The sequence below is a fragment of the Epinephelus lanceolatus genome, chromosome 3, assembly GCF_041903045.1.
Source record: "Epinephelus lanceolatus isolate andai-2023 chromosome 3, ASM4190304v1, whole genome shotgun sequence".
Taxonomy (NCBI): Eukaryota; Metazoa; Chordata; class Actinopteri; order Perciformes; family Serranidae; genus Epinephelus; species Epinephelus lanceolatus.
This window is the reverse complement of record NC_135736.1, coordinates 19252244-19279930: the sequence shown is the minus strand read 5'-3', so window position 1 is coordinate 19279930 and position 27687 is coordinate 19252244. Positions and strand designations below refer to the sequence as shown.

The 27687-nt window shown below is 42.3% G+C and overlaps 1 protein-coding gene across 1 annotated transcript; it reads right to left on the bottom strand.

Moving 5' to 3' along the window:
- Positions 1-737: 737 nt before the first annotated feature.
- Positions 738-25949, bottom strand: LOC117254861 (lysyl oxidase homolog 4-like). The gene is made up of 15 exons (XM_033623301.2): positions 25809-25949; positions 24626-24894; positions 23911-24536; positions 23069-23280; positions 13144-13182; positions 12830-13037; positions 11228-11408; positions 9583-9737; positions 9283-9450; positions 8574-8736; positions 6321-6564; positions 5299-5414; positions 4771-4907; positions 1872-1983; positions 738-1767 (listed from the first exon to the last, which is right to left on the bottom strand). The coding sequence occupies exons 2-15, from the start codon at positions 24891-24893 to the stop codon at positions 1697-1699; spliced, it is 2700 nt and encodes an 899-aa protein (XP_033479192.2). The 5' UTR covers position 24894; positions 25809-25949; the 3' UTR covers positions 738-1696.
- Between the last annotated feature and the right edge of the window lie 1738 nt (positions 25950-27687).

Below are 27687 nucleotides of genomic sequence, written 5' to 3'. Positions count from 1 at the left end.
TATGATAATAAAAGATGCTGGACATGATATGATGTGTTCAGGGATGTGTTGGCACATTACAATGGAGTATGAGTTATTTTTTATGTCCACAGATAAAGGATAGTTAGTCATCACCTTAGAGAAAGCATTAACAGTCAACATCAGCATTCTCCCACTGCAGCCAGTCTCAAAATCTGCAAAATGTCTATCACTTTCTTTTTGTACTTTGTATTATTCTTTATTTTGTCCTTTCACCTATAGAAAGTGAAAATTATACTCCAACTCATAAAGGGGGGGGGGGAAATAAGGCAGAAGTAGGTCACGTTTTAAAAGTATAGCCTATGTAATGTGACAATGGGCAGCTGTGAAAGTTTCCACAGTGTTTGTATGTGTTCATCAGTGGCAATGAGGTTGGAAACAACCATAAAATACGGGTTAGCTCAGGCTCCCTGGGAAAAGATGGGAAACCCAGTTGTTGTTGAAGCTTCAATCTTTTTACTGTAGATCTTTATTTAAATCTGCTGAAGGAAACAAAGGAGTCTGCATGCTGTCAGACAAACTAGCACAAGGCACTGTATAAACTGCTGTCAAGAGACAACTTGACTATTTATCATTTATCTTTACTATGTTAAACAAGGGAATCTCAATTAGCTAGTTTGCATATTCCCCAAATCTTCTGCAGAAACTGTAACATTAGCCATTATCTTTGTTCTGCATCAGAAAACTCTGCAGTCAAATAACCATGCCTCAAATAAACATAGAGTTTGTCAGTCTGATGTTTATTCTTTCACTACCATTACCAAGTCCTGTTCAAGGCGCAATACCGTGGTACAACCACATCTCATCTGATGTTACCGATGTTAAACAGGTCAAAAAACAAACGAGAAAATATCTGTCATAATAAAATTAACAATACAAAACACAGCCACACAGGGACAAGTTTCAACTCAAAAGTACATTAAAATTCTGCATAAATTAGAGACCTAAAGAACAATATTCCAGAGAGGTAATATAAAACTGTACATGACAATACATTTGCAATACATTACAATATTTATTCAAATAAGGCAAAAATAGCACCATGAAATTAAAAAAAAAATCTCATTTTAACCACACAGTTGTAACAGTAAATACTGCATTAGTAATGTGGACAGTGAAAGCACAGGAAGCATGTACAGAGTTTGGTTGACAGTCTGATACCTGGGTTGATATTACATGGACGACAGCCTGATGGTGTACTGTGAAAGTAAAGGATGTGTTGTTCTCATGTGCCTTCACGTCATTACTTTGTTAACTGTGGTTTATATATTTTGATCAAGGGAATTCAATTTGTTACAAAATTCAGCACACGCTTTTGAAACTGTGAACTACTCTACGTTTTATCGTGGTGACATGATGCTTGTGAAGACCAACTTTGGTCGTATTTCTTAACTTGTGGTCTTTTCCTCTTCCTACATGTCTCCTTAAATCTCTTTGACTTTCTAACAGGAACAGTCATTGCAGGTGACAATCAGTCACAGGATCCTAATTAGTCATATTTGCATGAAGTCTCTCCCAAACCATACCATACCAGTTCACCCCCCCACCCTCCTCCCTCAGGCCCTCATTTTTCTATTTACTGGCATGTCATTGTCATTCAACCTCCTTCCCATGGCATGTTGAGGTGTGGTAAGGAGTTGTACAGTTGTTCTGTCCTTAAATCTGCATGTTCCTTAATTCACAGGAAGTTGTTGGAGATCTGACGCTGGTGGTCAAACAAGTCCTCCACCTCTGCGCTGTAAGCATCACCTGATGAAAACAGACAAAGAAAACAAGTAGAATTCATAGCAACAAATAGGGGAAGTATTGAGATGTAAAAATGCATGTGCACTGAAAAAGTCTCCACACTCTACCTGCATGGCATCCGAACATATAAACTCGTGCTCCGTCGTACTTGCATCTGCAGCGCATCACGTTGTTCTGGAAATCAGACTCAGCCATGTCTAAGGAAGGGTTGACCTCCACCTGTAAAAGGAAATAGACGAGAGACAAGATGGACAGGATTTATTAAAGGACAACTTTTAACAATATGCAAACCCTACAAAGTATAATAAGTATGTTAGGTATATATTTCAACTTTGTAAATAGCCTATGTAATGATAGGTGTCCTGTCCTCCCTATTTCCCTCCCTATTGCAACAGTTGCACAGAAAAGGCTGACTCATCTCCACAGCTCTTTGCAACTGAACCACTTGCAAAGGCAGTTATAACATCCCAGCTTGTAAAGCCCAGCTCAGACCAAAGATTTGTGACCAGACGAAACCGTTTTAGAACGTTACAGAGAAAAGTTGCAATGGTGTGAACTAGCTGTCTGAGCTCGACTTAAGCCAGCTGATGGTGTCACCTGCAACTTTTGCAGCTGGTCAAATAACCTGCGGCTGGTTTTAGAATGTAAATCACATTATCTGTTTCAAGTCAATCAGCTTGTAGTGAAGTCCGCTGGTCAAGTCAAAATAACTGCAGATGGCATGTTTACTTGCTATGGCAGGTGCTCTGCCCACGCCAAGCTCTCTCATTCCGTCCTTATGTGTTCCGGTGTCGGATGTATTTTAGAAGCTACAAATTATATTCAGCCACAAAATAAGCCAGAAAAGCTGCAATCAGAATGGAAACACAGAGAGTTGTTGCATAGAGATGATACACCGTCTCATCTAGTTGCATTGGCTGGCTGGTTTTTAGAACGTTGTGGAACAGCATATTGCAAGTAGTTGCACATTTCAACTCATCGCAGATCTTTGGTCTGAACTGGGCTTAACAGATGCACACATGAGTTGTATTTCCCTGTATGCAGATGATATTATATTATATTTGTTTAAAGTCTCTGTAAGAATACATGTATGGATTTTTAAAACATGTCTATAATTAATGGATCAAAATCCAAGCAAATGCCTCTTAATACTGCAGCCCCAACCCTGAACCCTCCCTATCATCATAAATAGATTCTAATTCTGCCTAATTGTGGAGGGACTGTTTAATAAAATAAAAGAAACAAGTGAGAAAGCAACACTTCACGTCAGACAGTTAGGAAACAACTGGTCTTCTACAAGTTCAACTGAGAAGCCACAGGATTATTGTTCTCTCCTTTTCTATAAGGCTCATGATGTATAAATTAGGAGTTCAAGTGATGCATGACATCACTTTCCACTGTTATCTCCATGCAGTTAAAAAAAAGGGCTAGAGATGCAGATTACAGTTGTGGGTTTGGATTTAAGTCGCAGCCTATCATTAGGCTGTAGCCATGGTTGGTTGCCATGGTTTGTTGTTTTCCACCCTGTCTGCCTGCCTGCCTGCAGTATATAAGAAAAGCACACAAATGTATTTTCCCGATGCACACATCAAACAGATAACCTGACCACATACTCAACAAAGCAACCCTGTTTCATTTTTTAAAGTACAGTATAAATTTTGTGGTGCCAATTATATTTACAGGCAAAGATTTGAGATGTAAAATATTCATAATTATGATTCTTTTTCATTAAATTCTCAACCAAATTTGGTGTCAAGAGCTTCATATATTTTTTAATATTGCATGTAGAGTGCAGCCAATAATTTCAGCACATATTTTATAGTCCCAGTGTAAAAGGCCATATTTACTGGGTGGCAGCTGATGCCCTTTTAAAAGCTCTTGTAATAATGTGAAACAAAGGGCCCGCAGCCTGTTTTACAGTACAATGAAAGGTCGTCACTGTCATGTAAAAAGACTGTGAGGTTGTGCAGCTGATTTTCAAATGACGGAGCAATCAGGAGCAATCAAGCTGAGGTGGACGTGACTCATCGGTCTAAATGTATAGTCCTAAAAAAGGCCGCCACCCTGCGATTCTTGGTAAAGACTCAGAGAAACACCCAGCTGCATGAAAGACGAGCGAGCATCTGCGCCCTCCCTCCGTCTCTCACTTCTTACACAAATTTATGAGCAGCTCAACTACTGTTCAACCGCAGTCACGGCCACAAAGTGCCGCTGGGTCACGTCGTCGTGGCAACAGTGGATCTTTGTTTTATGACATGCGTTCGGTTTTATCTCTCAAGACGGGGCTCGTCGCATGCGTATGGACGGACCAGCCCTGCATGCAATTTACACACGTGCAAAAGCAAGTCACACGTAAACATCTTGATTTTATGTAAACACTCCGAAAATAATGACAAACTGTAAACATCATCACTTTGCTGCCACTGAGCTGCCATGAAAAAATAGAACAAATGACAGAGAGGGAGGACAGATGAGTAGGTCACCACAGCAGATTGGATGTCTAGAAATGGACGAGACATGTAACAAAGTCTGCTTTCAAACACAAAACTCTCTCTGCAGAAATGTAAAGTGCTGACAGAGCTGTTCCACTGCCAATAAGCACTGAGAGGGTGGACTAATAGCAGGTCTACTTTCTATATAAATCCAGACTAAATTCACTTTCCTTAAATATGCACACACCCTTAAAACTACATGCATACTGTACACCTGAATGGTACACCAGCCAAGAGCCATTTAGCCCAAATTATAGTCTTTTAACTTTTATCTCATGTGCCCCTTCAGATGTTGAAACTCTGTTGAAACTTTTTTTTTTTTTGCTTTCACGCCCGATCTAAGAGGTTGTGTAAGCTACTTAGATGATGCGATTTCACCATGAAGATTGAAGGTAGATTATTTTTTTTCTTTGCACTCTTATTGGACTAACAGTTTCGCAATTAACTCTACAGACAGCTGAGCACACCACAATAAGTGATATTAAGATTTAGAAGATGCTTTTTTTTCCCTAACCTGGAAGATGTATTCACCAGGTCGTATGTCTGTGATGTCGATCCACTGGCAGTCAATATCGTGGCGGTAGGTGTCCCAGCACCCAACTGAGATGCCCTGCTGACCCATGTTATAGCAGGCGTACCGCTTATGGATACCTGGTAGAGAAAAAAAGTTGTAAACAAATGAGGAGGGATAAAAAGAGACAACTGTAAAGTGTAAATCGTCTTCGCTGTCAGTCGCTGTAGATTTGAATTTCTACCGCCAGCCTGAAATTATAACAAAATGATTTAAAAACCAGATCTTTTTTGGAGACTTTCAAATGAATAGAAAGGATCTAAGCTGCGTAAAGCTGTCTGGGCTTTGTGAAGCCAAGATCAATTTAGGCTTGGCCCCTGATCTTACAGTCTGACTTTGAATGCTCATTATGGGATTTCAGCTTTGCACTTTTATGTATTCTTGATTGTTTGTCACGAACTCTGCTCTCGTTTCCAGATGTTTCCCTCAGGAAGCAGATTTATGTGACATTAATCTGTAATCATGTCTTACCATCAGGGCAGTAGGTGTCCTCCAGACAGAAGCTGGCCTTGTGACCTTCTGCCACCTTGGTCCCGTTGAACGTCAGCAGGTCATAGTGGGTAAACACCTCAATGCTGTGGTAGTGCCTGGGAATTGGATCAGGATGACATGATTAATGTGTGAAGGAAGAAAAGGAAGACAGAGACAGATCTCCATTTAATTTACTGCGTTTTTTGTGCACACCTACATCAGCCTGTGAAAAAAAAACCCTGAGGTTCATCTGAAATATAGCCGCCATAAATCCTGCTATGTTGTTGCAAAGGCATCAATCAGATCACAGGCAACAATTGTTAAAAAAAACAACACAAATAGGCAGATAGATATCAGTTTGGTGGCACTCTTTCTCTCATTACAGAGCCATTCCCAAAACAGACTGTACCAGAAGTCAGACCATGTGTTTGCTGGTTGAGGAGGCAGTGATTGGGTTGTGGCTGGGAGAGACACCGAGCTGTGCCTCTCGTTTTGGGACACGAAACCACAACCGCGGAGATAAGAAGCCAGGGTGCTCTGAGTGCAGTCATGGCTCTGACTGTAACAACTGGGTGACCAGTGAGGAGGATGTTTATTGTAAACATCATTTTGGAGGGTAAAAGATTGTGTTTATTGAGCTAAATAACAGACTTTTATATGTGTTGGGTTATTTATAGTCCAGTACTGTGATCCAATTTCATTCGCCAAATCTTACAGGCCCATTCATCTTTTGCCGCAGTCAATAAGTTTTCTGACTTCTGGTAGCACCAGTGTTCTTTCTTAAGTGCTTCTTTATTCTTGTGCCACTTCATTATGGTGCCCAGTCCTGTGCCACGGAGGTTATGAAGCTTTTTATTTCCAACCAAACCCTGCAGCAGTTGAAGTCACCACATAGTTACTCCCTATCTGGCTGAGGGCGTAAAATGAGCAGCTGTTGGTTAAAACGAAAACCTGAAATCTCCTCTGAGTGACACAATGGCTTGGAGAAAACACTGTCAATGTCTCCTCCCCTCCAGACTTACCTGTGACACTGGTGCCATGTCCAGCTTTCTCTGCTGGCTCGGGGTCGGAAGTCAGCACGGCCCAGGTTCATGATACGGGAGGAGAAGCGGAGCAGGCGGCGATGTCCGTAGGGCCAGTTCATCCTTGCGGCAGAGGAGGACAGGCAGTTTTCTTCATTAGCGCAGGTGAGCAGGTGGAGGGGTCGGTCCTCCAGGTAGGCCGTCTCCTGAACGAGCTGAGCATCCAGGACGAGGTCAGGAGCAGCTGCAGGGACAGAGGGTCAGAGTTTAATTACGAGAGCACTCTATTGATTTATAATTGCATTTCCATTGGCATTGCGAGTCATGATGGACTATTAAAGAGGTTTCTTTTTACTCCACTAGACCCCCCAAAAGTCCTCCAGAATTTGAAGCCTGTTTTCCTCGTGGCCAAACAGTGGAATTACAACTTCTGGGTTCATCGTGTAATGCTATTGGGCCCAAAAAGACTTTCTATGGACTTACATTGGGAAAAAGAAATCTGTAGGCTAAATGATTGGATAAGTTTTTAATAGCATCACAGCCCATATGAGATTTGGTCTATTTGATCTGATAACATTTGGAAAGTCTAGAAGAATTCTATTTCCATTAAAGTTAGAGGAGAGCTAAACTGGAAGTTAATCACTCGGCTGGCGAAAGTCTCTAGTGTGCCTGCTCTATGGACCAAATGATGCGGAAAATCCAGGTAACTTTACACCCAGGGGGTCAAACTTTTTTGGCTTCATGTGCCACTGAGCAACTTTCATAGAGATGAGCCCACCTCCCAATCTGTATCCAGTTCTCTTTATACATCCATGAATTCTTCTTCCTTGTCCAAACCTGTTGCCTACATAACCCACAATGCAACCCCACTACTGACAGTTTAGTCAAAAGCTGTTTTCTCATATGAACTCCTGACAATATCCAGAGAGCCAAGTCTGGACATTTCAGGAGATTGTCCATGTCAGACGTAGTGTAACAGTCTCAGGCTAGTATTGGTACCCGGGGAGAGCGTCCAGGAGCAGGGTACACTGCAGAAATCGCAGTGTTTTGTTTACATAGCCACAAACAACCAAGTCTCTTCCTGTTCCTAGAATTTGTCTGATGTCTGCATCGGTCCTTACTGACAGAAATTCCAGAATCTTTTCTTCTTTCCAGTTAGACATTTCTATTGGCGTCCTCATGTAAATGACCCTTCTTCTTCAACCTCGGATGTTTGTGTTCTTATGGTTTTATGCGCACGTGGGAGAAAATTGCCTTCAGGGCTTTCTGCCATAACGCCCTTTCTGGCAGTAATCCATTCATTGTAACACAAACTAGGGATGACTGAGTACACAGGTATCTGCATCTGTATTTGTATCTGTTCAGCCAAATAAAAGATCTGCGTCCATATCTGTACTTAAAATGGGCGGGGTATATACTATATGTGGGTGTGGCCTAATCCTGAAATGGGTGTGGTCTAACAACAACTTGTTATTTTAAGCCTGAAATCGATACGGGTTGATCAGAAGTTGCTATATTCATTATTTATCAGAAAACTATTTACAGAACAATCTCAGGGTTTAGCTTCAGATCATTTTTTATCACAAGTGTAAGATATTTTCCTTCATCATGAGTATGAATACTGATGCATTTTACTCTGATTATACTTGTAAAAAAAAATGCATGAAAACAATACATTATTATACAAGATACTTGTTTCGTCCGAGTACTTGGGCCCATGCCCTGAAAGCAACTCCACTCCAACTCCACTGGACATTATATGGGCTTTGTATTAGGGAGCTGGCAAGATACAGTCTGTTTAAGGTCCGGTCCAGCAGATTTGGACATTTACCTCCTCACATACAGCTCCTCTATATGTTAGTTCAGGGTTGCAGTGCATGTGTGAAAGTGGCTATAGATACAAATGCGTTATGCTAATAACAACTAATGTAGTCTCAAGCAGAGACGAGGAGCTGGCTACAGAGGTCTGGTAAGCTCACTTTTTTCTTGCTTCACACCTCAAGATTTTGTTTCATTTTCAGACTTGCAGTTTTCAGACCCAACCGATGCTGACTCAAGTGACATCACTGGAGGCGATTAATCAAACTTCACGCAGCTCCTTCTAAAGCCACAAAAAGCTTGTTGCGACTTTTTTCCATAGAGCAGCAGTGTTCCCCGAGGCACTGATGTGTGAAATCTGTGCAGTTCCCCTTTAACAAACATTGCACAACAAATACAAATGTGTCCGTGTGTGTTTGCTGGTTTTGGACTCACTTTCTACACATGTGACTCCTGCAGCCCTGCCCTCTCCTCCTCTGGGACAGTAGACATTTGTGTTTCTGCGACACTGCTGGATGGACATCTCAGTGCCGATGCAGTGAGTTCCGCTCAGAACCACCTCCCCAGCATCTGCAGAGCCAGGCCAGTACCAGGTCTCCTGCACAGAGACACAAGAAGGGAACAAATTCACACACAGAATCATAAGTTTGTTCAGTTGTGTTAAACACTTATGGAATAATGACAATAAGACGTGAAAAATGTCCAAGCTGAAGGCAAACTCTGCTATAAAGAAAGAAAAGCCATTTTTTTATAGGAACTATCAGTGCACATTATCACATTTTCCACTCTTTTTCACAATTTTAAAACTGCCTGTTAAATGTTCCCTGCAGCCCCTGTTTAAAACACACTCACGCTGCCCTTTCCATGCACAGTTCTATTTTCAGTCTGTTTGCTCTGTGAATTTCTCCCGATCTCTCTTCGCCTCACTTTCCCTCTTTTATTTTCGGTGCACTGGAAGTGGACGTTTGAGAAGCCTGTAATTACCTCAGGCCTCAGTAATAACACAGCACAGACACACAAACAGCAGGATGGAGAGAGAAAGAGGAGAGAAGGAACTATCGGAGCACACAGAACAAAAGCTCAGAGACCAAAGAGGAAAAAACGAAGCAAAAACTTGCAAAAAAAGTTCTAATCTGTTGTTTACCTGATGAGCTCTTGATGCGAAGCCTAAGCCCAGTTGTCGACAGACCACCATGGCCTCATTGATGCCCCAGTTCTCGCTGCAGACGGAACCCCAGCGCTTCACCCCTCTGACCTCCATCAGCACCTCCACACGTCCCTCTGAGGGCTCTCTGCCTCCTGCCAGACGCACCTGAAGGTTCAGGGAGGAGACAGTGTTTTCTTGTCAGTCACACTACTAAATACCTGTGTGTGTGTGTGTGTGTGTGTGTGTGTGTGTGTGTGTGTGTGTGTGTGTGTATGCGTGTGTTTGTGTGTTTCTCACCGTGGCCTGCACGCCAGTGTTGGGCACGTTGCAGCGTACAGCTACATCCTGGTTGTGTTTGCAGCTGTAAAGCGGCACCTGTCTGTAGACACACTCTGTAACCGACCTCTCCCTGCCTGTGCACTGCACACTGTTCATATGGATGGGGCCGGTACCTACAGAGAAAGGGCGTGGAGTTGATTGATTCACATGTGTCTTACAAACCATAGGCCACATGCAAAAAGACATGAACATGCACATGGTACTTAAAGGAACCTGATGGCTCTGCAGCCACAGATGTCCACAGAGAAGGATTAAAAGCCCAGACATGATCGGGACTTCTGATGTGGCTCTGAGCTCAGCCAGAGAGCTTTCTGTCTAAATTACTGTACACTCTGTGCAGCTCCATGCACACCAGGACCATGCTTTATAAACTAAAATAGTAACAAAAATGGCAAAATGGAGGAAAATCTTTGAACACATCAGTGTTTTTGTGTAGGTGTGTGAGGCCCAGGCTAAAGCCCTATAATTTGGCTTTAAATAGCTAATGATGTCATCAAGTCCAGCTTCAAGCTGCTCCCCTCTGACAGTGAGCCTTAATGTCACTCCTATAATGCACAGAGTCATCTCCTATATGTTCACACAGCTCTGGTAAACTGGCCTGAGAATTTAAAAGCCACAGTGCTCCATTTTGACACTTAACCATGTTCATTATTTAGACATAACTGCAGTATAGCACCTACTTTAATAGAGCCCTAAAGTAACACTCAAATGAATTTCCATGAATTACTTCATTAAGTAAAGTAGAGAGAAGGAAATGCAGCCACCATTATGGGACATGCTATGTGCTCGTTTGGGCAGAAAGATAATGGGAGGAAATGAACGTGATTACAGAGTTACTGCAGAGGTGCGGCGAGAGAAAAAAAAGGACAATAACTGTGTGTGAAAGTGTGTGAAAGCAGGGTCTCTTTCCTAGGAAAATGTTTAACTCTATTATTGCTGGACAGTTTAGCGGCTGTGCTCTCATGCTCACAACAAAAGCAGTGCCAAAGTAATCACAGTCCTGCTCACTGCTGATTGCCTGACATCCTGATTTCAAAGCTGAGCTAACTTTTTCACATACAACAGGTTTATTTTGACAACAACACATGCCACTGTTTTTGTCGCTGGAACCTCCAAGCATAGTTTACACTCGTATAATTGGTCATGGGTAGAGTTCCTCAACAATCAGCTCCTGCGATAGAAGTAGAAGTCAGGCTGTAAACATTTTCTCTGGGTTTATTTGTCTGCTCAGGCTCATGGTTCCTGGAGTGCTGCGTTTAGCAACAGACATTTAGGCTGAGAAGTGTTTAGTCTCCAGGATCGCTGAGCTAAACTGATCATACTCAGAAAGCATGCAGTACTCAGGCACTGATTCAAAGTTTGTACTATTCAGCACATAGGTGGCTATCAGATCTGTACTCTATGATTTCCTGAATGAGGTTATCTGCTCACTTTAGGATAAAACTACAAATAAAGTCATAGTTTTGTTTAAGCATACAAATGTTCCCCACCATGACCTCACCGGGCATGGTGAGTGAATGCATCACTGGAAAGCACCAGAAAGACTTCAGAGTGCACTTTATGTACACTATGTGTGTGGCTATGTTTATGTGTCCTATCTTACCCTGTCCCAGCTGAGCCTTGGTGAGCGCCTCTTTGGCTGTCCCAAAGCCCAGCTCCCTGCAGACCACGCTGGCCGCAGTGATGTCCCACAGGTGGTCACACACGGTGCCCCACTTGCCCTCCCTCAGCACCTCCACACGGCCCTCGCCGAGGCGGGACCCTGCCTTCAGACGCACGACAGGCTGGAGGAAAAAGGAAGAGTTTAGGTAAGAAATGGAGGAATGTGAATTGATTTGAAAATGTTATACTTGGCATTTGGATGCTCTGCGCTACATTCTCAGAGCAGTTAGACGGCTTAATAAACCTTATATCAGCATGATAATGATATTTGTAGATGTTATATATACATTTTACTATGATTTTTTTTTGTCTAAAATCATATTGTTCTAAAAGACATTTCTTATACGCTCTTGTTAAAAAAAAAATATAAATGTTAATCTGAGATCCTTGTGTCGACCTCCATGGGCTGTTCCTTTTGCTAGGATAGTTAGCTTAGCTTATCTTAGCTTAGCTTAACAGGGACAGAAGGGGGTCAGGGGACTGCTAGTTTGGATCTGTCTAAAGTCAGCATGGTAAAAAAGACCATGTAGAACTGCAATTTGTAGTTTTGTGCAGATAAAACAATCCAGATGTAATGCGTTCATTAGTGGTGCTGGCAGGCAGATTTTGTCACCTATGAACAGAGCCAAGTAACCAGTTGCTGGTTGCTCAGCCCGGTCTCATAGAAATACATGAAATGGACGTTCAGTTCAATTCAGTTCAGTTCAGTTCAGTTCAGTTCAATTCAATTCAATTCAATTCAATTCAGTTCAGTTCAGTTCAGTTCAATTCAATTCAATTCAGTTCAGTTCAGTTCAATTCAATTCAATTCAGTTCAATTCAGTTCAATTCAATTCAATTCAATTCATTGTTAAGAGGTTGTATCCATTTCAGGTATTTCTGTGAGACTATGTTGGATTGCTTCATAAGTACTGCACTGATATGAGAGTGATATCAATCTCATCTAACTCTGGAAGTAATTCTAGACCTGGCACATGTTATTACATTAATGTTAATTCATAAAATTACTTTGGACAGAGCCATGCTAATGCTAGTTTCCCCCTCTGTGTTATCCCTATGTTCCCAGGGTCCTATGTCTCTTGATGTAAACTTATAATGTGAGACTTCAAATAGCAGAAGCACAAAGATTTATGGATGTTTTAGATGCAGTTTGACTGGTAAAAATCAATTCAGCCACTGTGGAGATGCGGGGTAATAAGAAAACTGTCTTGCCTGCAAATTTGAGGGTAAAGGTTTCAAGGTAGGTGGGTGATTTCAACATATTGAACCAGGAAAACATACCTTACATACATAACATTTGGCCTAGGGAAAGACGTTACTGAGGATATAAAACCCTTTGAAAAGTCTCCTTAATGTGTTACCTTATCTCCTGCTTCCAGTATTTATGCTAAGCTGAGCTAACTGCCCTGGCTGTAGCATCATATTTAGTGAACCAACATGAGAGCGGTATTGATCTCAGCAAGAAAACCAATAAGTAATATGAAATATTAAACTCATCCTTTGATTTTAACACATTTGTTTCAACATCTTCCTGCACACTAACCGGCACGGCAGGTGGTGCAGGTGCTCTGCCATAGCGTGTGAACTGGGATCCAGGGACACAGCGGACCACAGCGTGCATGCCGTCACGGCACGGTACATCACTCCTGGGGAGGGACAGCAGGACCTGACACTGCGACAGAGAGACCTCCGTGCCCTGACATTGCATCTTCTCCACCCAGTAGGCCTTCTTACCGATCTGTGTCCTCAGCCTGGGTGGGGAAAGAGGTGGAGGAGAAGTTTATTTGGGGTTTGCCACACTGCTCATAATCTCTGAAACACAAGTTAAATCCTTCAGAGAGCAGATGTTGACTTTACCTTGCGGATGGATCGGCCAACTTGGAGTCCCACAGTTTCCTGAAAGAACGAGAACATCACACTCCGGAGTTACAACTGTGCATCTTTACATCGTGTAGACTAAACAACCAGCTGCCCTACACACACAATCCACTCTTTTGTCCACTCACATCTTTCCTCCTCAATCATCCTCTCTCCTCCTCTCAACATCCCTACTCCTCCATTCTGTCCATCAAACCTTAAATAAACAAACTGAAAGCTATGTAGACAACATGCTGGGAAGGGCGTGTGTGTCTTTGGATAAACATAGTCCTCATGTAGGAGACGGGGAGATTTACAATAACGGATCACATAACTCCCTCTTTCTTCCTTTCTTTCCTCTCAAACCACCACCTTCTTGTCATAACTTTTTTTTAGATCTTCCATTTCTACAGTCAGGCGTATTTCTGTTTCAGTGTTTGTCTATATGTCTACAGTGGATGTCTGGTTTGGGGCATCCATGCAGAAAAAAAATCCTAAAAATATGAATAAGCCACTATACATTGATCCTCTTCCTTACTGAGGTCTGCCAACTCCAACAGGGTTCAGTAAACGGTGTCTAGCTTCATGGATATTACCTTAAACTAGAGTCAAACTGTAAAGGGAAACACTGTGTATACACAAAATGAGGCCCCCTACGCCTGGGCACACACACACACACACACACACACACACACACACACCATGCTTAAACCTAAAAAGTGAAGAAGAAAAAAAACGAGAATTCAATAAAAAGAATGATTCACAAACCAGGCAGAGTCTGGGAAGTGTCCCTCTGTGACACTCTCTCTCTCTCTCTCTCTCTCTCTCTCTCTCTGTCTCTGTCTCTCTCTCTCTCACTCACACACACACACACACACACACACACACACTAGAGCTGACCACTTGCATCGACCAGCGCGACCACAGACAGGTGCAGCATGACTGACGCCCTTCATGAATGTGCCTGAATTAAATGAGTCACAACACCAAGTATAGACAGCAGCAGAGTTTACTGTACAACCAGATTCATGATGCAATTAAATATTTGGCAACCTAAAACGGGACATGTTTCCTCTCCAGGAGAACCCCAGTATCCTGGTAATCCACAGGTTGTCATACACAGTAGTACCAACGTTAGATGAGAAATGTGTTTGAGGCTGGAGGGGCCCACAATAGAAACCCTGAGCCAGACAAACTGCTGTATGGAAAAAAATATCTGGCTCTTTAGCTGGTAAATGCTCCACTGTGTGTGTTCACCAGCTAGTCACTAACTTTATCTGTTGTTTGGTACAGAGGTCTCTGCTGCTGGTAATGGAGCTGACCAGAGTGCTGAGAGTGAACCTAAACAGTAAAGATGCTAAAACAGTCCGTAGTAGAGTGATAAGTCTCTGTGGGTTTGTTAGCAACCACTAGAAATGTAATAAAATATATATAAATAAATTTTGAATAAATAAATTTCAATCTAAGTATGTTTTATCATCAAAATACTACTTTCCCAAACGGTTCTAAAAACGTCTCACATGACCTGACATAGGTTCCTGCATGATGATGTTGCTATGTTTGCCTAAAAGCTGCTTCTCAGCAATGCAATACAAAAATGTGGTGCAGAAATATGGAAAATTGTGCATTTACCCCATGACAACTATGCATACTGGGTGCAAATTATCTGCGTTGCTGTGTTCCATTTCACTGAGGAAAAAATAACGTCTTCCTACATAGTGCCAGTGTCCACTCCACCCAACAAAAACCTATCCAGGCAGAGAATGTTCTGAAAACAAACACCCATTGCTCAAAGTCCTTTTCCTCTAAAAAATACACTCTCTCCGCAGTTACAAAGATACATAGTCGCAACTACACCACTCAATAATTTACCAACTACACTTTTTGGCTGCTCCAAACATCAGACCTCTGATCTGACAAACAATCACCCGTCCATGATGAAAGGGACTAGCTTGTTCTTTTCAGGGGATCGAGCTGTCACTACCATCATAATATCACTGCTGCATGGAATGCTACAAAACAGTCGAAGCCAAGCAGGAATTGAGGTCCATGACTATCACCTATTGGTCTAGGACGTTTTTCTTAGCCATTTGCTTCTGCGTGTTTGAGACCCTGTCCAACATATAACCTGTGCATATCACCTACACTATCATCATTGTATCCCAGCTGAGGCAGAAACCAACCTGATAAAACACTCCCCATTTTGACAACAAGCTAGCTTTGATCCAGAGGTATGACATCAGTTGGAACAAAGGATTTCATTGTTTAAACATATATTTCTGCAGGTGGAAATTGGACTTGGAAATCGAGAGCATGAATGGGGTAGTGGAAGAGCAGCAGTCCTTGCATTCTACAGAGCATGCTCTCAACATGCACAAAAGCAACTTGGCAAGATGGCGCACGCTCTGCTGCGACAGCACGGACTGTACTTAGTTTGACTCCTTGAATCCAAAGCCATCAAAATCTGGCACTTGGGCAGTGACTTACAGCGTCAGACACTGACATAAAAAGCTGCCCTTTAACATTGGCATGATATATGGCTAGTTGCCATCATAGTTTAACAGTGTTTGGCGGCGTCAGGGGGAAACGCAGTGGCACAAGAACGAAAGTTAGGGCGGCTAAAGTCTGAGTGGGGAGGACGGGAGTGGTGGTTAATGGGTCCAACAAACACCAACCTCCGCCCAGAAGAGAGGTATTCGTATACCTAAGATTATGAAGCCAAACCCTGTTCTTTTTTCTGGACATGGAAGGCCCATGACCAAATGTCGATATGTGACGAGATCAGAGTGAGAATGTATTGTTCTTCAAAGTAAAATTACAGTTTTTGTGAAAGGAGTTGAAGTTGAGTTGAGTTGAAGGGAGCGATATAACAGCTTCAGTTCCTGTTAGAAAGGGCTGTCCGACAGGAAAGTTGAGTGGTGATAATATTCTAAATATAGCGTTCACTTTTACTGAGATTTGTTTATTTTGGGTGGTCCTTTCAGTTATTACAATAATCAGTGCTCTATACTTGACTGCTTTTTGCTTACGGCTGAGTGGAAGTTTCTGTTTGAAAAACCCAAAAAAGACGGAGTCTCCCTTTAAGTCCAGATTTTCCTGAGGAAAATATTTAACTTTTTACCCCAGACTTTCTAGTTTTCTAAACTTTCTTTGCTACTAAATTGCACATCAGATGAAACATTGCAGTAAGTATCTCTCTTTATTTCTCTGTTATTTGCTTTCGTTATTTCTGTTCTTTCTCCTTTACAACCTCTATGTAGGAGGATGGATTTTTCTTCATGTTGATGAGAAGTGAGAGATCCTATGGCTTCTTCGTGCAATGTAAATAGGAATATGTATGAGTGAGCTGTGTGTGATGGTGTGTATTTGCTTGTGTGAACCTATCTGTGTGTCTGCACAGTTTAAAATGTTTCATAACTCGGTGGTAAATCAAAATGAGAGAGACAGACTACAAGGGGGGTGTTAGTTCATGGCTCAGAGGAGAGGGTGACGGGGAGTGCTACCCATATAATTGCCTGCTCTGCTTGGCAGTGTCTGCTGTGCGGTCGAGCAGTAGCATGTTGGTTCACACACACCAGACATGGAAATATGCACGTACATATCAACTTTCCCTGCCTTGCCTCTGTAAAAACAAAAGGTCTGTAAAACCCAAGCGTCCTTACCCGACGTTACGACTGCATGCTGGGAAACAACGAGCGAGTGATGTAAGTCTCTGTGAACTGGGCAACTTTTATGGGCATCGTCTGACTTCACAGGATGAGGGAAAGCGGGTTGCCTTGGTTTTCACTCAGACACATTTTAGTTGTCCTACTGAGTGCTAAAAGCACGGTGGGTGTTGATCTTTGTCAGGTCAGAGACACAAGTTGGAGCAAGGAGATTTAAAAGAAGGGAGGTGAACCACAGCATTGAGCCTCAGGCACAACAAACAGGTTGTGACCGCAGCACTGCTGAATCCTTTTAACCAGGAGAAGACTGTCTTACTTCTCAGGATCTTCAGCCTCGATGCCAAGTGTTTTTTTTATGCAACCCTGACCACACAATACCATAAGCCACACTGGGGAGAGGATCTGACTGTCAGGAAGGCAGAGATAACCTGTTATTATACTGCATGAATGCAAAGCTGCCTGACTGGAACAATCGGCTCAGCAGGTTACCACACTGGCTCCACGACTGACTCTCAACAGTCCCTTCAACCTCCATGGAACGAAAACTCAATGGGGTCATAATGATGTACTTTCCATGAAATGTGGGTTTTAGCATAATTGCCACAAAGGCATAAAAAAAGCTGTAACTGAGGAGGGTAGAAGGAGCAGGGGGTTAAAGTAAATTAGAAGAACTGAAGTTAGTGTCAGCCTCAAAGAGAGTGTGGACGTGATGAAACAAGGGAGCTGGAAAATGGCTTTAGCGCTCGCCTTTTGTAAGCACAGCAAAGTGGGGGAGTATTTAAAATGCTGTAAAAATGCACTGAGCAACTTAACAGGCCGAGACAAAGGCAGTCACACCAAAAAACAACAACCACCACGGCCAGAGAGGGAATAAGTGCTGACACAGCAAAGGGTGTGCAGCAGGTTCAGTCAAGAGAATATTCTAGTGGATCTCTCAGACCATAATTACAGCTGTTCCAGTGGACACAAACCCCAATGAAGAGCAGGCATGGACCACTGCCAACACAGTGGGTAGCACCGGGAAGATGTGATGTGACTGTTATCGTGTGTGCATCCATATAAATAAAAGTTTACAGCCACGCTAGCAGCTCTGTGAGGCTGCACTTGAGCACAACAAAGCTTTGAGTACAATTCTTTACCTCGGACATAAACCAAAGCATCGGACAAATTGAAATTTTGACCTGATATTAGCACAAGATGGAAAGTGAAAGGATAGTAAAAGTTAACACAATTCATCATGAGGGGGGCATGGGTAGCGAGATATTGGAGTCTGGATCAAATGTGATGGACAGTAGCGTATCCTCATACGTATGTGATATCTAATGAATTAGCGCCCCATAAATGACGTTGTGACGTTAAGTACTTAATTAAAGTTTTGTACTTAAGGTAAAGATATGTACTCATGTAAAGTTATATACTTAACATAAAGATTCGTAGGTTGTGTTAGGGCAAGTTAAGTAATGTAGGTTAGGTTAAGGAAAAGAAAAATGGTGACAACATACTTTAAGGTAATCAAAAGTTTACAGGTCACAAAGAGCTTGTTCCAGTACCCACACTTCCCCTAGAAATACCCACTTGCACTTGGTTGTATGTGTTCACATTTAGGCTAGTGGTGTCCCAAAACAGAATTGAGGTAGTGGAAGTGGTTTTCAACACTTAAAACCCACCCTAGATTCCAAGGGAGCCCCGAACCTACACTTACAATGAAGTGGAAGATAAAATGTCTCATTTCTAAGGGAAAGATTTCTACCTTCATATTTCTCACTTCCCTCATCAAGGGTTATTTTGCAAACGAGGGCACTCAATACCAAGTGGAAGATTTAAGGGGGAGAAATGGGATTGGGCCAAACACTGGTGTCCTAGGGGAAAGTCCTGTGTCTGTTTGACCCATCCACCACCCCAACCTGTCTCCTTATGCAGACTTTAGCTTTCTATATTACTTCCGTCTTTACTCCCATCAGCACATTGGTCACGTGATTGCAGCCTTCCAGATTATGTAGGTCATATACAAATTACTAGCTCATGATTACGTGGGTTATACACGAATTCTGGTGCATTACTATTTGTTGGTATACATACAAATAGTGCTTGAGAACACCCTGTGGACAGACTGTCTGACCGACATTGCCATCCCAGTGATTGCTGTCGCTAACATGGGGTTTGGGAATAACAAAATGCAAATAAATAAATAATGTATTTAAAATACAAAATATGAGTAACTGTGTTGTGGTACAGTTTAAATAAGTGGTATTCCGAATACAGGCACTGTCTTTAAAAACAGATGACTTGAAGGGATTGCTTTATTTGTTTTTATTTTATTTGCTCTAACACCGTGCCCAAACTGAACGTGATGCGAGTGAGAAACTGTTTGATAGTTTTTTATTGGAATGTGCTACCTGGCTGCGAACGACCCAGCAGTGCTTTTTGACCTAATTTTTTGTTGGACGCACTGTTTCTATTTATACCCGTTGCTCGCTTTAGAAGCTTCGCAATAGACAAAGAACGGCTGATTGGTGAAGAAAAAGTAATCCAAAGTATTCAGAACATGTTGCTTAGTTTGAGTAATCTAATGGAATTTGTTATGAAGTACATTTTAGGGCTATATTCAGTAATCTGTAGTGTAACACAATTTAAAAGTATTACTAAGCACTGTGCTAACTGTGTAAGATACATCACAATTTCTTTCTCTGGAAACTTTTTCAATAGGACAATCACCAACATATATACCGGTTTCAAAACTACCAGATGCCAATAACACACCTCACTGCTTGTTCAAAAAAAAAAACCTTTCTTCTCATCTCAGATGTTTACTCTTGGACAAAAATGGCTGCTCCACTCGTCTCCCACGTAGCTGGGTGGAGGTTGACAAAAAACAAACAACACTCTGGCCTGGTCTCGTCTTTACACAAGCTGCTGGTCGGGTTGTTGGCACAGAAATAGGATGTTTCTCCAGACAACTCTGAGGTGTTTCTTCGATGTTGTTGTCCACATTAGCATGAGATTTAGACAGTTAGCATGGTGGACAACGAGCTAACCACCATCTTGGACTTGAAAGGTCTACTCGACCACATTGAAGCATCCATTCAAGTGGAATTCTGAAGTTTTCTCACAAAGTACATGGCTTTTAAGAAGCTTTAAGAGATAACACACTATAAGAGAGTGTTCTTTATTTCTAGGCTGTGGCCGTGGTGGTAAACAGGGCAGCTGAGGAAAAGCAGTCTGTATCCAGTTGCAGAGCAGAGCAGGACACAAGGGGTAATTATTGGCGACATGGAGAGACAGATGGTGTAGGGCAGGCCAGCGGTCAGTACAGTCGTCCTGTTAGCCAAGCCATAAAAAGACCTCTGTGGGCAGACAGATGGACACACAGAGGGATGTGTTTGCGTGTGCGCAAGCGTGCCTGTATATTTGCGTATTTATTTGTATGTGCACGTGGACTTGGGACGTACTTTGTGTAAGGTTTCGTAGTGCGAAGAGGGTGGAGGCAGACATGTATTAGTATGTGTGTGTGTGTGTAAGTGAGGTATTGGGGGTTTTCTATGGTATGTGTGTAAGGGCTTTGAAGGTTTGTGTAGGTACTAAAGCGGGTATTTATGGCTAAAGTTAGATGGATGAGCTGGATTTATAGACACAAAATCAGCATAACAACCTGACATTAGTAGAGTAAATGATTTGTGTTTGGGGGACAATCAAAGACTTATGAAAACATACAACAAATAGAAACCAGTAGTCTGTTTTCTTTTCCTGCTAGCTTTGTAACTCAATGGGTTTTTTGTCTATACGCTAAACTAAGTGCATTTATGACTGTAGCAAAACAGCACATAGCACATTGTATTTTTAGCAGAGAGAACACTGTGTTTGTTTTGTTGGGATTCAAAAGCCACAGCTCCCATACAACAACTAACAGACTACCAGTGAACAAATCTTTGTTTTCTCTTTGATAAAAAGACAAAGTGTTCAAACTTTACAGTATCAGATACCCAGTTGTTTAAGCCTGCATTAAAGGAATATTTAACCCTCCTAATGACTGTGTCTGCGTCACTCTGCAGTTACAACATCAAAACACCAGTTGGTGGCGGGGTTTCTGTGAAGTGCTGTAAAGTTTAGTTTATTCAAAACACACATTAAACACACTTTAAACATGGCTTAATAGAAACAATTTCAAACACAAGTACACAAACTGGCTTCACTATAACTCGCAGCATTCACAGACAAAGCACTTGCCTTTATCTGGACACATTTTCCCCACAAATACAACATGCTAATGTTTTTAGCACAATCCTGTGGCACTTTACATTGTATAACTTAGCCTAGCAGCTAGCCTACTTTTCCTCTACTCATATAAATCCAGGGACAGCAGCAACATCTAACAAACGAAACATCACAAAATTTGACTCTATTACGACTCACAAGGTTCACTGTGTCTTATTTTTAACACATTTTCCAAACAAATACAACATGCTTGTTATTAGCACAAGCCTATGGCATTTTACATTGTATAAATTAGCGTAGCAATGAGGGGAGATTTCCTCTGCCCATATGAAGTTAGGATAAATCACACACAAGACTTAAAATGCTATTTTGTGGAGGCTATATCATCGTCACAATTTATTGTTTCTTATCTGTGAAATTAAAGTATATAAAAGCTTTGTTTCCACTGAGGGAAAGCTTACAAAAATAGACAGGAAGTCTGCCTCACCGTGACATGTCGTTACATTTCTGAGGAGGTGCATGGCATAGGGTATGTGTATGGTGTCGATCCGATGCAGACGTATAAATCCCGCTTAAATCAATTACTCACCCAGTGTTAAGTTGAATTTGTTAAGAAAATTTTGTTTTTCTCTCATGCCTCCACAGTGAACGAAGATTCCAAAAATAGAGAAAATTCTTGTTGAATTTTAGTTTTAGGAGTCCATTTTAACAGCCAGACCATACTAAAATATCAGTTTACAAAGTCTCACACAACTCACGCAGTATAATCCAAGTCTCATTTATCCAGGCCAAATGCTCAGCACTACCCAAACACATGCATTTTGCGCAGCGTAGGTGTGCTGCTCGTCTGTGCTTGAGACTATTTTTGCAAGAGTGTTTAAACTGTAAGGTTTTAGTGAAAACACATGTGTTTGGGAAGTACTGAGCATACGACTGGATAAATGAGCCTTAAATTATACTGCACGAGTTGTGTGAGAGTTTGTAAACAGATGTTTTCATATAGTTTTGCTGTTGTTAAATGTAGACCCTTATGACTTCAATTGATCAAGACTTTTCTGTGTTTTGGATTCCTCGTTTAATGTGAAGGCATGCGAGAAAAACAGGTTTGTTCACTAATTTAGTGTATTTAGCATAAGGGTGAGTAATTGACATACAAATGGTAATTTGGCGGGGAAGTATTCCTTTAGAAGATTATACTTTGTCCAGCCGAAACAAGCTACGATTACAACACTGACATATCATCACCTTTACAGTTAGCATGTTGAAAGCGTAGCAAACAGTTGCCTATATTTACATCTGGCAAATACAGCACAACATTATGATTTGATTTGGACTCATGTGTCTGTTCACCTGATGAATCCCAGGCAAATATTCATCAATGGTTTGGTCTCCACCAACTCCTGAAGGAAATATCTGTCTTTTTAGTGGCTAAATGCTTCACTGTGTTCATCAGCTAGCCGCTAACTGTGTCCGCTTGGTGGTGGAGAGACAGCAGTGCAGTTGTTTTTAGAGCTGATAATATTGGTAGAGACATGATTGCCTCACCAGCTGATCAGAGAAGAGTCCTCAGACTTTAAGAAATGCCACTTTGCTTTAGAAAGTGCTGCCGCACACAGTTTTCACTGGGGGCATCTTAATTATATGAGATTAGAAACTATGTAAGGGAGGTTTCATGTAAGGACACACTCCATGATGATGATGATGATAATCTTGTAGTCTAGATCTGACATTAATAACACACTCTCAAGGACTATTTTAAAGGTCTGTGTAGAGGCCCACTCAGCCAATGGGGCAGAGAGGCCTGGCAGACGGCCGGCCTCGGCTAATGCCACAGTGGACGTCGTGCCAAGTGTGGTTGTACTAATGACAGCAGCTGTGGTTAACCTCTACTACAGGGGGGATGGTACAGTAATGGGGCCGCCTATTCCGTAAAGGGATGTGTAGTCCACTGCACTTTTCCATCCCTTTCAGAACAACACACACACACACACACAGACACACACACACATCTTCCTCCTTCGCCATCATTTCCACTCTCACACACTCACCTGTAGGCGTTTTGGTCAAACGCCTCTGCAGCAGGGAATCCTAACATGCCACAGACGACACGGCTGCTGCTGAGGTCCCAACCATGGCTGCACACATGACGCCACCTCCCAGCATGCCTCACCTCCAGCACGCCTTCCGTCACCAGACCGCCATGGTTGCCGGACAGTACAGGCCGTAGACGAGCTTCCTCTAAGTGAACCCTTTCAGAACCCTGCAATTTTTTTTTAAAGATGATTAATTATAGAGTATGGGAGTGCTTTATCCTAAGTAAAGACTGGCACGGGACAAAAATGGATCTTTGTCACGCACACATTAATGAACATGACGTCATCCTTGCTCAAACAACACTTTGTTTAGCTAAATATCCGCAGACAGCACACAATTGAGAGAAGAATAACATGATAAGGTTACACGCCTATCATCACGCTCTTTAATCATCCACATTACATAGGCAGCAGGAAGGAAACTAACAGAAAACACAGAGTTTGGCTGATGTGTCAGGATACGTGTCATGGTAAAGAAAGTTGTGAACCCTGCAAGTTGAAAAGAAAGGAAGCCAAACACAAGTGATAGATGTCTTTCAGCTTCCTTTGGTCTGAGTTTCTTGCATGTTTTAAGAGAGGGACTGTTGAGCCTCTGGTGGTTGGGTCCTAAACTTAAGGCTACATAAGAGCTGGACCTGGAGAAGGTCTGGTTTTAGGTTTGTCTCTAATTATACATGTCCTCTGGCCTGTGTCTCCGCAAATGACAGTTGTGTATGGGAGTCTGAATAAAACTATGGGCTACTTCTTTGGTGTGTACTAGAAGTTGTGTACGTGTATACATGTGTTTTTTTTGTTACCTGTGTGTAGTGCGCATCAGTCTCCAGTCCCACGTTTGGATAAACAGGGTCTGGTTCGACATGATTCCCACTGAGCTGCTGATGCCGGTCATTCCTCCGTTCAGGCTGCCTGTTTGTCTGTCCCTCAGCCTCTCGTCTAATTGCTTGTGGAGTGGACCTCGCTGTCTCCAGTCTCTGCCTGTAGGATGCACCATTTGCCAGACGTGAAGGGAGCTGGTGCCCCTGTGGCAGAGCCGGGCTCACCTGTGGGCTCGGTCTGGTACTACCTCGATTCCGTCTCAAGATCTGGATCTCATGGCCATTTTCCTGTGGAGACATGTTGCTGCGACGGGAAGAAGTCGGGTTGCGATGAAGGGCAATCTCATGGCCTCTTGCAGAAGACGAAGTGATGTGGGCTGGGGGCGATGGTGGTGGGTTTCTCTGTCTTGGCTGGCTTGGCTGGCGTCTGGATGATGGAGGAGGCTCCTCCAGGGGGACAGCTGGGGAGCCTGGTCTCCTTTCTTGGCTGCAAATGACCCCCAGGTCCTCAGCATGGGTGCAGTCATTGATTCCCCAGCCATTTGAGCGACAGTTTGCAATAGAGGACTCTGTGCCCGTGCAGTGCACATTATCCAACCAGATCAAACCTAACAGCAAGAAAGGGTGGTAAGTTATTGAATCAAAAGCAATGAAAACTTTAGTAGCAAGCTATTCCAAACTAAACGATTGGGCATACCATGACCCTCGCCGAACTTGGCACTGTGCGCCCAGGTCAAGCCACGTTGAAAGCCCAGCTGTCGGCACACCACATTGGCCAGGTTAAGATCTACGTCATCGTCACACACTGTGCCCCACGCGCCATTGTAGAGCACCTCGACACGTCCCTCGTTTGCACCGCGCCGGCCTGTACCTGCTAGACGTACAAGCACTTCCTGGGCAGACAGCGGAGGGGAGTAGAGGAGAAGCAGGAGGAGGAGTGTGGACAGGGAGCTGAGGCACAGCATCCTATAGGGAACAAAAAATGCACAGTGGAGAATTAAGAAAGAGCTGATGGGCACTGAACAGAAATGATGTGACATTAGATAAAGAGAGGGGAAAACAGAGAAGAGATATGTAAAGCAGGAGCCCCTAAATACATTATGCACGTGTTGCCACAAAAATCCAAAAAAGTCACGCAAAGCCATGGAACTCACATTCCATACTCTGACAAAACATATAATTTGAAACTTCTCCTCTAACCCTAATGGGACATTCCACAGTAAAAATGAAAGATTGATAGATGTTTTTATCCTTTAAAATAATCAGAGACTTTAAAGGACAGTCAGGGAACTTGAGAAACACTGTGAAAGACGGAGCCCTCAGTCTGAACCAGTCAGGGCAAAGGGAGTAATAACCCAAGCTAAAAGTAGCCTCTCCATCCAGCCAACGGAAACTTTGGCTTTCCGCAAACCCTCAAGCTTAGCTGCATGCATTTAGCCAACAGACACAAAAGCAAATAAACACTGTCGTAAAAATGTTCTCACACATAAATAAAGCAGCAGGTTGGTGACTGTGAGAGACGTTTTGGTTAATGAGCAATGATTAATTCATCCTTGGACCACCCCTTTAAAAAAGTTTTCTTCTAATACAGAGGAAGAAACTGGAGAGATAAGGAACAAGAGGAGAGGAGATCTGGAAGATGAGAGAGACACCTTATTGTGTCAGGGCTCAGTCAAATTCTGCTTTCCATAAGCCTACATACAACAGTACAAACAAATATGTGTTAAAAAAATAAGTCAGACTTATGGGGGCTAAAATTGAGGTTGTTAAACAGATATGAGTTCAGACAGCTGCAGGGATGTAATCTTGAATGATGGAGGGAAAATGGACAGAGGCAAAATGTGAGATAAATTGTGATGTGAAGCCAAAGTCAAACTCACCTGTCTGTTGATCTCAGCCTGGAGTCACAAGGAGAAAGAAGGGAGAGAGCACTGGAGGAAAGGAAGGCAGTGAGTTTGGTCCTGCTGTCTCTCTATTCTCCTCTTCTCCCTCCCTCTTTCTTTTTCTGTCACTCCCTCAGATCTGCCACTTTATCCATCCCTCCCATTTTCTTCATTTATGCAACTGTTTTTTTCTCCTTTTCATCTGGTCACATTTGTCCTTCCCATCACTCAACAACCATCAAAGAAAACCTGACCACGGAAATCAATGAAAACACAAAGGAAAAACCAAACACAATCAATGAGCTTTATTTTTCAGCTTTTCCCAACATCAAATCAGACTACCAACATTTAGGTCGTTATAATTTGTGCATCCCAAGACTTGCCAACACTTGTTATTATATATAGTGAGTTGCCACTCTGCAAACCAGCTTTTTCTTACCGTGTGGTCACATGGTCAGTGCACACAGGACACGTGAGCTCAACTTATAAAAGAGCATGATTTCATAAGGATTTTTCTCTCCTTATATCACACACATGCTGGTCCCAGTCCATTTATACTTGATTTATTGTTTGTGTATTAAATGTTCTGTATCAAAGTCTTACCCAATTCTCAGGCTCATTTCATGCAAAAAAAAGTTAAACAAAAAAAGAAAAAAAAAATCAGTTTCCCCTCTGATGTTTGAAAGGGTTAAAGGGCGTGCATTTTTTATCCCACACAATGGTAAAATCATATGCACAAATACACAAACTCTCTCTCTCTCTCTCTCTCTCTCTCTCTCTCTCTTTCTCTCTCTCTCTCTCTCTCTTTCTCTCTCTCTCTCTCTCTCTCTCTCTCTCTCTCTCTCTCTCTCTCTCTCTCTCTCTCTCTCTCTCTCTCTCACACACACACACACACACACACACAGTGCTGGCACCATCCCATGCCCACAGTTAGTGGTGTCATGAAATAAATACTATGTGCTGTGCAGTAAGAATGGAGCTGCCTGTCTTAACTCTTTCACTTTGCATAAAGTTCAGTTTCATAACCTCCTCAGTCGTGGCACCTCCTCACATGGAGGAAGCTCTCTCTAAGAATAGAGACAGACTGTTACTCAATGTTTAAAAGAAAAAGAGAAGATATACCTAAAGATGAGGCTACAGTAGTTTAACACTTAATAAACTGAACCTAAAACTGAACATGTGATAAAAACAGAAATCCACATCAGTTTATCTAATTTAGAAACAGCAGAAATATCTTTTTTCCAAATGTACTTTTTTGGCGTTTTAGCACCACAAGCTGAGTGCCATCTAGTTCCATTAAAGTGAAGAGAAGGCAGACATCTCCAAGGCTGATATCTCCAACACTCAGCAACTCACACCAAAATAATCTAGACTGATAAATAGCACTAAAGGCAAAAGGGAAAAATATGTATTTTTGATTTTGAGGTGAACTGTCCCTTTAAAAGTCAAGAAGCTCCTTTTGATGATGCAGGGCTATGTGTTCATATCACTCTTGCTGGAATACTATATTATTAATCTTTACTTTCCTCAGTACCACGTAGCTTTGAGTGCAGCTCAGCAGATAAACAGGAGTAGATGGCTGGGTCTTAAAACTCATTTCACATACATATCAATATCTGTGCCTCAAAGGCAACAACTTACTGGAACATCTTAACATGTGTGATTTTAACACTTTATCTCACATTTACATGTATTTTTACACTAAATTTGTATGCTGCTTTTGTGAAGTAAGACTGTATGAGATGAGACAGGAGACAGGGCTCAAGAGCTCACTCTAGTGGAGTAAATCAACACTGTTGTTCAACATCAGTCTGATATATAACAGCACTGTAGCTTGAAGCGTTCTATGACAATTTATGTGTAATCCATGAGGCAA